We start from the raw sequence: 10,090 nt of genomic DNA, 5'->3' as shown, positions 1-10,090 counted from the left end.
CAAGTCGAACTGGACTGAGGAGCAAGGTTTCTTGCTGGCCCAGTTGGTGAAAGAACATAAAGGTATGTTACGAGGAAAATTTGGCCCAACTGTCACTAGCCAAGGCAAGAGGCACGCCTGGGACACAATATACCAAACAATCAATGCCTCTTTTCCACTGGTGGTGCGGACAGGCGACGATTGTGAGAAAAGGTGGTATGTGCTGCAGTCCAAGGCAAAAGATGAGATTGCAGCACACAAGCGGGAATCCTCACTCACAGGTGAGCAAAATACTATAGCCTACCACATAATCTGGCAACTTGCTCCTGCTGGCAAAGTTAATTTACATGCCTAAGTACTGTGTTCATTGACAGTTTCTTTCTAGGGGGTGGACCACCTGCAAAGCGGCTGTCCCAGGTGGCCGACACTGTCTTTCAAGTCCTGGGACACTCTGAGGTCAGTGTCACCGGGCTGCCAACAGGCATTGACACGTCAATGATGCAGGCCCTTGAAATGCAGCAAAGGTAGGACACAGGGTTATTCATATCAACAGTGTTTATTCATTGCAGAAGCCATTTTATGTGTTTTCCATGCTCATTGTATTAAATTAATCAAAACAATAATTAAACTAGGCCTATTCAAGCCCATTCAGGAACGCGCGACGAAGAGCCGGACTGTTCCAACCTAATCTAGTGGCCAGAATGTGGAAATTGACCGAAATACTCCGCGACACAGAGTCCCCTGACGGAGATACAATAGACGGGAATCGGTCTCAGCCCCCTGCACAGGGCGATCAAACACCCTTTTTAGTTCCTCCGAAAAGGCGGAGTACGAGGAGAGGAGATCGGGCCATCCCGCGTTCACCGAAGTGTACCACGAGAGGGCCCGGTCTACTTACTTACTTACTTACTTATGTATTTCTGTAGCGTGGAGCCATCACAAGAACCGGGCCCATCAAGTTTGCCGACAAGATTGCCGCCTGAACCATCTGCAGCTGCTACTCAGGATAGCCCGGCGGATCAAACACCATTCCCATCCGCAGCACCTGCTCCGTCAGCATCCCTGCAGGAGAGAAGATTGCAACTCACAATTGATGTGTTTGAACAACAAAAAAAAAAGTCCTTTCCCTTCAGGAGGAGTACTACCGCCTTAAAATTGAACACCTAAAAAATAAACCATTTAGAGATTGTGTTCTGTGTCTTGCATTTAACAATTGCAGGTGATGTGCAGTAAAACTGTGGTAGTTCTTAATACCATCACAAGTTCTCAAATGACATGGGGCTACAGCTTGCCTGAAATGTAAATTTGTGAAGTTTGCCCTGTAAGGCAGTCCACTCTGGGCTAGGTTCCCCTGTGGAATGTGTATCTTCTTCACCACCATCCTCATCGTTGTCTTCATCCTCATCGCCATCCTCCAGAGGTTCTGCAATCTGTCTAACCTTGCAAATATTGTGTAATATTGCACAGGCTATGATGACTTTGCTGACTTTTTCAGGCCTCAGCCGCACCTCTCCGTGGAGAACATGAAAGCGCCTCTTAAGCTGGCCTATGCCACGCTCCACCACCGCTCTTGTTGTCTTGTGGGCCCTACAATAGAATACAGACCTTTAATTATTTGATGGAAATACTGCACTACTTGGATGCTCTAACATATTGCTTGCATTTCATTTCCATGATTTTTGTATTGTTTGGCTTACCTGTTATAGTTTAGTTGGGGCCCTTGGCGTGGCTGGAGGTAAGGTGTAAGGAGCCATGGTTTGCATGGGTAGCCACTGTCCCCTAACAAGTGGCAATTAGCTGGCACATAGCGTCTCTCAAAAAGCTGTCTGATGGCACTCTCGGAGAGCATTCTCGCATCATGTGTGGAGACTGGCCATTTAGCCACAATGTCCAAAATCTTACAGGCCGCATTGAACACCATTTGCACATTGATGCTGTGGAAATTCTTCCTGTTAACAAAGACAGCCTCGTCCTCTGATGGCGCAATTATTCTCACGTGTTCCATCAATTACACCCACAACGCCAGGGAATCCTGCAATGTCCATAAATGCCCTTTTATGTGTGTGTAAAGTGCGGGCATCCAGCAGGAATGAAACAAATTGTGTCACAATATTAGGTTGTGACAAAGCTGTCAGTGTTTGGGTGATGACTCTGCTGACGGAGGATTGGGACAGACCCAAGTCATCACTGCTGCATTGTTGCATTTTCCCTGTTGCCAAATACCTCAGGGTTATGATTACTTTCTTCTCCGGTGTAATAGCGTTGTGGCGTTGAGTTGGTGAAGTAATTGCATCTCTAAGGAGATCCACCACAAACATGATTCCTGCACGATCCAATCTGTAGCGTCTCAATAATTCCCTGTCATCCAGTGTTTGCAGGACATCTCTCCTGCCTCCTCTGTTGGCCATTTTGTGCAGCTGCTTAGGGGAACTCCTAAGCCACTAAAAGTCCTCTTCCCTGCTCTTAGCAGATCTCGCCTTAGGAGCCCTTTTAAGCGCTAGGACTCTTGAGGAATAGCTTTTATATTAACTGGGATTTTCGTGTCACTTTTAGGGGAAATTCTAAGAAAACGTCATGCCTCTGAGAATTTTCTTAGAATTTGGCCGCTAGGAGACACTTTTTGCATAAAAATTCTTTAGGGATACGGGCCCGGGGCTGAAGATCCACGGAGGAGACACTGGAGCGGGGGAACAGAGGGGCTGAGGGAGGACTGGCTGGAACGTGGAGGCAGAGGCAGGGTGAGGCAGGGTGCCACGGGAGGAGGACTGAATGGGGAGGCCAGCTGACTGGATCTGGAGAGTATGGAAGTGAACTCTGTAAAACAAACACAAAGAAGGATAAGGTAAGAAAATGCACAGGAACAGTAAATGCTGAAGGCAAATCGAGAGGTCTAGCAGCGAGTGTCACCAGTGAAGCGGAGGCAACGATTCAGCAGAGATGATCTGTTGGGCCGGGGTTGAAGTACTGTGCTTGATTGTAGATGCCTGGCAGGTGTGTGTTGCGGGAGAGCAGTGATGGTTGATTGGCAGCAGGTGTGTGTAGTCAGCTGGCAGGCAGTAGGCAGGAGGGGAGGAGGGAAAGCAAAAAGACACAGGAAGAGAGAGACAGAGCAAACTGAAAAATACCAACAGCAGAGGAAAATAAACAGAGACTCACAGCCAGCCGACCCCAACCATCACAGCTTTATCTTTTTTGGTAGAAGAAAAGCTTAATGTTGGACTACCCTCAATCGGCTCCTTGATGCAGAAGATATATCACCTTAGCATGTGCAGAGGTTCCAACAGGCAGCACTAGCATTTCTGGTGAGAGCAGTGGAATATGCATTAGAAATACTACCCTTGAGAGAGGCCCTACTCAAGCAAGCAACATTTGTTGATGTCCAGCAGAGGACAGAGTGTGATGTTGAAGATGCATTATACTTTGTAGACAGGTTAGGGTATTCCTTATTGATTTTCTATGTTACATTTTCTAAACATTTTGAACAGATTGTGAAGTTTGATGTTCACAAAACAAACCCTATTGTTTCTCCCACTGTATCTTAAACAGTTAAGTGTACATTGTGTCTTTTTAGGTTTGCTGAACTACTTCCATGCCAGAGACCCCAAGAGCATGATCAGCTCAGCGAGGAGTTCCTGAAATATCAATTGATGGACATCCCCAAGCCTCAACACCCAGCCACTTTCAACATTGTGGGTTTTGGGGGGAATATGTCATCAATGAAGACTAGGGTAAGATATATTCTACACCCTTTGGCATTTACTTAATCAACTTGAGCAGATTTGGAAAGCTGTCAAAGATTGCCAATCTGGTTTTAGTTCTCTCGAATGCAGATACAGAGAGAATGTTCTCCGAAGTGGGTTAGAACAAAACCAAAATTAGGAACACAACGTGCAGTGCCCTACTATGCCCTACTACGCCCTGCAACGTCCAGCTATGCCCTGCAGTGCCCTGCTATGCCCTCCTACGCCCTGCGTATTTATTGTGACTATAATTGCCACTGTTCATACCCCCAACCGGAACAGGCAGACAACTGCCCACCAAGAGCCTAGGTCTGTCTGAGGTTTCTCCCTAAAACAAAGTTTTACTCACCACTCAAGGTTTCTGCCTAAAAGGGAGTTTTTCCTCGCCCCTGTCGCACTAAATGCTTGCTCTTATGGGAATTACTGGAATTGTTGGGTCTTTGTAAATTATAGAGTGTGGTCTAGACCTACTCTATGCGTAAAGTGTCTCGAGATAACTCTTGTTACGATTTGATACTATAAATAAAATTGAATTGAATTGGATGGAACGCTCTATCGTCCATCATGACAGTGAACATGGCTGGCCTTGAGTAACAGTACTTTAAGTTGGAGCCCCAATTTTGTTTGTTGTCGTTTACGCAACTCACTGCAGTTGCATCTTCTAAATAATGCCGCGAGTGGGGTTTGAGGAAGTGACGTCGCCTGCGTCTATGCAGTGCAACCTGATGCAGCCCCTGAAGTGAGACACAGGAAACAGAAATACTGCAAAATAATAATAATAACGCCACTAAACGAGACGAAATAACGTTATAACATTTCGTCTCGTCTAGTTTTGATCAACGAAAATGAAAATACATTTTTTATTTCGTAAACCACATTTAGTCTTGTTTTTATTCGTCAACAATATTGCATTATACATTTAATTATAGTCATCGTCACATGACCAGCATTTACGTTGCATCTTGTCTCGTTTTCGTCACGTGACGACTTTTGACGACAATATTTTGTCATAATTTTCGTCGACAAAAGCAACACTATCTTGCACCCGGTGCAGCGCAAGTGTCTTTGCTAGTTTAAGACCGTTGTCGTTTAAATAGCAAATACACCTGCGCCCATCTGTGCCCCCAGGGAGGCGGGTTCAGGTCCCATCCCAAGCCCACGAAAATACTCCTGTCATATCCCGATCTCGTGAAAAAAAATCCCATCATGCTCCCGTTTCGTTCCCTATGTTATTTAAAGTTATCAGACTCTTGTTGACCCCCTGTAGCATGTTTTGTTAATCGTGGTCAAATCTATGAGGTTGCCTTGATTGATTGACTTGTGAACAGGGCAGCTGCTTTGTCACTCACACACACACACACAGGGCACACTACCGCCCGCTCCCGTTGATTTCTATGCTCTATTCCGTCCCTATCACGTTATCAACAGTGAAATTGAGTCCTGAAAAATTGTCACCTTCTAGTTCAGGTGCATTCTTGGCGTATTGCTATCTTGAGGCAGCAGAAAGTGATCGCGCCATTGACCAACAAAAACCTGGTCATTAATGCAGCATTTCATTTTTATTTTAACAGCGCATCAGTAAAATGTGCACGCACACTATGCTATACATAGGGACATGCAGCAGCACACAAACATGCAAAAGATTAAAATGTGAAATAGTATTATGGAGTTTTGGTGGCATAGTGCTCGTGCCATACATGATCTGCTCACACGCCTTCACTTCACGCACGAGCAGATCGGTTTCTTCTCCTGAGAATCTCTTCTTCCTACTTAGCAAATCCGCCACCATAGTTTTAAAGGGAATGCGAGATGACACTCTGATTGGTTTATTGCATGTTACGCCCAAAACACACCTATGATTAATTAAGACACTAAGTACAACCCTTTTGCCTGGCACACAGACCCTTTTTTCCGCCGTTAAACTAGCAAAAGAGCATTCGTACATGCCCTAACGCCGCCTTGACATTGGCACTTGAAATCAGCTCTGTAATACGCAATGCACCCCCAGTGGACGTCGTACTACACCGTTGAAAACGTCGGAAGCGAGTAGAAAAAAAATGGCAGAGAGACTAGAACGACTGATTCTGTCAGTATGCCCAGGATGTTGACATGTCAGGTCATTTCAATTCAATTTTATTTATAGTATCAAATCATAACACAGGTTATCTCGAGACACTTTACAGATAGAGTGGGTCTAGACCACACTCTATAATTTACCCAAGCCCCAACAATTACAATAAGTCCCTCAAGAGCAAGCAGTGCAACAGTGGCGAGGAAAAACTCCCTCCTGGGAAAAACCTCGGACAGACCCAGGCTCTTGGTAGGCGGTGTCTGCCGGGCGGTTGGTGTGTAGCCATTTAAATGTAATATAGCGGGGCAATGTCAATAGTTGACATTGCCCCAAACATGCAAAAGATTAAAATGTGAAATAGTATTATGGAGTTTTGGTGGCATAGTGCTCGTGCCATACATGATCTGCTCACACGCCTTCACTTCACGCACGAGCAGATCGGTTTCTTCTCCTGAGAATCTCTTCTTCCTACTTAGCAAATCCGCCACCATAGTTTTAAAGGGAATGCGAGATGACACTCTGATTGGTTTATTGCATGTTACGCCCAAAACACACCTATGATTAATTAAGACACTAAGTACAACCCTTTTGCCTGGCACACAGACCCTTTTTTCCGCCGTTAAACTAGCAAAAGAGCATTCGTACATGCCCTAACGCCGCCTTGACATTGGCACTTGAAATCAGCTCTGTAATACGCAATGCACCCCCAGTGGACTGCGTATTACACCGCGGTAAACGTCGGACAGCTAGAAAAAAATGGCAGAGAGACTAGAACGACTGATTCTGTCAGTATGCCCAGGATGTTGACATGTCAGGTCATTTCAATTCAATTTTATTTATAGTATCAAATCATAACACAGGTTATCTCGAGACACTTTACAGATAGAGTGGGTCTAGACCACACTCTATAATTTACCCAAGCCCCAACAATTACAATAAGTCCCTCAAGAGCAAGCAGTGCAACAGTGGCGAGGAAAAACTCCCTCCTGGGAAGAAACCTCGGACAGACCCAGGCTCTTGGTAGGCGGTGTCTGACGGGGCGGTTGGTGTGTAGCCATTTAAATGTAATATAGCGGGGCAATGTCAATAGTTGGATGTCTGTTGCTAACCAACTTAGCCATAGCAGGTATCCTATGCATGGAGTTTTTCTCATACTCCTAAATGGATATTTTACCCCTTTCTATAATTACACACTAATGTTGTAGTGTTTCATTACCATTGTGTTGCTGTGACTGGAAGTTTGAATTTCCCTTTGGGTTTTGTTATTAAAGTATCTATCTATCTATCTATCTATCTATCTATCTATCTATCTATCTATCTATCTATCTATCTATCTAACATTTAGGCAATGGTAGGTAGTAGCTAGTATTTCACCCACATGGATCTTGTCATAGGTGCCGATACCGTGGGTGCTAAGTGGAGCGTCTGTCATAATGTGATTGGTTATGTCGCTGTCAGTCCCCTGCTCCATATCCTCTTGGATGAAAATGCCTCCATCCCCCCCCCCCCACAGTGCGTGCATGTGCGTTAGGTAATCAGAGTGAGAATTAAATGGACAGATTTGTTATTAAAAAAGCGAACCTAATGATGCAAGTTCATCAACGACATCCACCACCAGTGCAGAGAGTTCTTAATTTTCCACGAAGCTGATCGCGGTTGATACCCCAGAATCGGTTACTGCACGCTAGATACAGAGCACCACGAGTGGCCGGTCGTGGTGCTCGTTAGGTCAGCGTAGTTGGTGGTCAGTTAAACTTCTCATCTCCAATCCTATCTGTATTTGTGAGAAGTGGCGCTGTCCTGAGTTGAAACTTTACGGCTTTATTATCGAGTTAATTGTGTGTTTGTATTGGCCGCTGTCCGTTTCCTTAAGTTCTGAAATGCAACATTTTTTTTTTTAAAGGGCATGCGCAAGTGAGCACCCACGGAGGAAAACATAAATCGGCACCTATGGATCTCGTCTTCATTTTCTGCTTGCGTCTCCAGTATAGGAGAGCAACAGCAAGAGCATTGACCAGCCGACGATTTGCTGTCATTCATGGAATGAATGAATTCTGGCTGTATTTTTTAGGAGGGAAACGGGCACTATAATATAATAATATACAATTATACATTTTAATTGTATTAACTGCCCTAATAACGTTAGGAAATCATGAAAATTTAAAATTACATGACAACATATCGTTATGAAATCATTATTTATTTTATTAAAAGTTAAGAATTCAGATTTGTTTATCAGTAAGTACCATAGCAATGCTAACTTCCGCTCGGATTGTTGGATAGTAACCGTCCGTTGCCTGTCGTATGAGTTAAAAAAATGTGAACACATCCGGATGACCAACCGACACGATTTTTTTCGCACCGCACTCACTCGCATCGGTTAGGACTCATTCGCACGCAGTCTGCGAATCTCCATAGGAAATGAATGACTTCCGGTCGTTTCGCAGCTGTATCTACTGTGCCAATGTGAAGGCGACGTAAAGACACCTTAGATCGTTAAAATAGGGCCCTTTGTCTGCGAAACTGTAATGGCCACTGTCACGACCGTCCTCTCATGGTGCCCTATACCCAGCTTAGAGTCACCTTTTCTCAGCTAAACTTAACTGTAATATAACAGGTTGGCGGTCGCCGTAATCTTGTAGGATATCCTACGAATTGTTGTACATTTTTGTACGATATAATACAAACCTTTTCATTAGAATGTGTTGATTTATTTAGGGGGGTTGTGGCCTGTGTATGTGTGTGTGTGTGTGTGTGCATGGACCAGGTGGACATGGGATTTTAAAGGTTTAACACAAAAGTCCAACTTTTTCAATGAGAACTACATTTGTTTCTTTGTGTATAGTGAGTTTAGACTGAGGGTAAAAGGGCACACCTGAACACATTAATGCAACAGTAGTAAAGTCCTTTTGTCAGTCACACCTAAAGGCAATACCATAATGCGCCAGAGGTCAATAATTCACAGAGGATAATTATGGAAAGTTTAAATGTCTTGTAATGTGTAAGAATTGTGAAAGAATATGTTTGTTTTTTTTACTTCCCACCTCACAATTCAGAAGTGAAGTGAACAAAAAGAAAACAAGCAATTGTATCTTTTGTAAACAATTAAATACAAATAATAATTTGTGATGATGTTCATATGAACTACAGCAAAGATGAAACGATGCAGAAAAACTAGTCCATGCATTTGTTACTTCAAGGCTGGACTACTGTAATTCCTTATTATCAGGCTGCTCAAACAAGTACCTTAAAACTCTCCAGTTGATCCAGAACGCTGCAGTGCATGTTCTGACAAGAACTAAGAAAAGAGATCATATTTCTCCTGTATTAGCTTCTCTGCACTGGCTTCCTGTAAAATCCCGGATTGAATTTAAAATCCTTCTCTTGACCTACAAAGCTCTTAATGGCTAGGCACCATCATATCTTAAAGAGCTCATAATACCTTATTGTCCCACAAGAACACTGTGCTCCCAGAATACAGAGTAACTTGTGATTCCCAGAATCTCTAAAAGTAGAATGGGAGCCAGAGCCTTTAGCTATCAGGATCCTCTCATGTGGAACCAGCTCCCAGTCTGGGTTCGGGAAGCAGACACCACGTTCACATTTAAGAGTAAACTGCAATGTTCGCCTAGACCGGCGGGGAAGGGTGTATCACTGCAGACACAGCCCCCCTCCTGTTATTGAAAGATATCGTCTGTTACCATCTACCAAACAGGTATCACCTGACAACAAACCCAATCAAATTTTCTTATTTATTGAAATATTATTCTCTCTCTCTCTCTCTCTCTCTCTCTCTCTCTCTCTCCCCCCCCTCCCAACCGGTTGTAGCAGATGGCCACCCATCAAGAGCAAGGTTCTGTCCAAGGTTTCCTTGTCACTGTCACAACCAAATGCATGCTCTTGGGGGAATTTTTGGGTCTCTGTAAATAATAGAGTTTACTCTATTTGTAAAGTGTCCTGAGATAATCTCTGTTATGATTTGACACTTTAAATAAAATTTAATTGAATCAAATCAGTATTTGTAAGAGCAAAGTATGGAGTGTTTCTCCAATTATTTAGTACAGTTTTGAATGCCTTGTCAAAGTGTTGGTCAAGGTGAACATTTCACCTGATGACAATGTTGAATGAAAGCTTTGGGATCACCAAACACATAAGAAATCATACTGTGGGTGCCGACCCATCTTCAACTTTCCCTTGAGAAAAACCCTTGAGAGGGTGGCTGCTGCTCCACCTCAGTCCTGTTTGACTCAAACAACCTACATGAACTCTTCCAATCTGGTTTCCGCATTACACACAGTAC

General features: G+C 43.9%; 1 protein-coding gene and 1 long non-coding RNA gene across 3 annotated transcripts; one reads left to right on the top strand and one right to left on the bottom strand.

Annotated features, from left to right (window-relative positions):
- Positions 1–895: 895 nt before the first annotated feature.
- On the bottom strand, positions 896–2,971 carry LOC120554078 (putative nuclease HARBI1). The gene is made up of 4 exons (XM_039792677.1): positions 2,887–2,971; positions 1,677–2,793; positions 1,272–1,566; positions 896–1,041 (listed from the first exon to the last, which is right to left on the bottom strand). Exons 2-4 carry the CDS (start codon positions 1,982–1,984, stop codon positions 1,033–1,035), a joined length of 612 nt encoding a protein of 203 aa, XP_039648611.1. The 5' UTR covers positions 1,985–2,793; positions 2,887–2,971; the 3' UTR covers positions 896–1,032.
- Positions 2,972–3,174: 203 nt separating this feature from the next.
- On the top strand, positions 3,175–9,713 carry LOC120554079. 2 transcript variants are annotated; one of them, XR_005638310.1, is made up of 3 exons: positions 3,175–3,281; positions 3,551–3,707; positions 9,622–9,713. It is a non-coding gene; the product is annotated as an uncharacterized LOC120554079 (long non-coding RNA). The 2 variants fall into 2 exon arrangements; XR_005638309.1 differs by having other exon boundaries at positions 9,619–9,705.
- The last annotated feature ends 377 nt before the right edge of the window (positions 9,714–10,090 follow it).

Source organism: Perca fluviatilis, chromosome 24 (assembly GCF_010015445.1).
Source record: "Perca fluviatilis chromosome 24, GENO_Pfluv_1.0, whole genome shotgun sequence".
In the NCBI taxonomy this organism is placed as follows: domain Eukaryota; kingdom Metazoa; phylum Chordata; class Actinopteri; order Perciformes; family Percidae; genus Perca; species Perca fluviatilis.
This window is presented reverse-complemented; position numbering and strand designations above follow the sequence as displayed.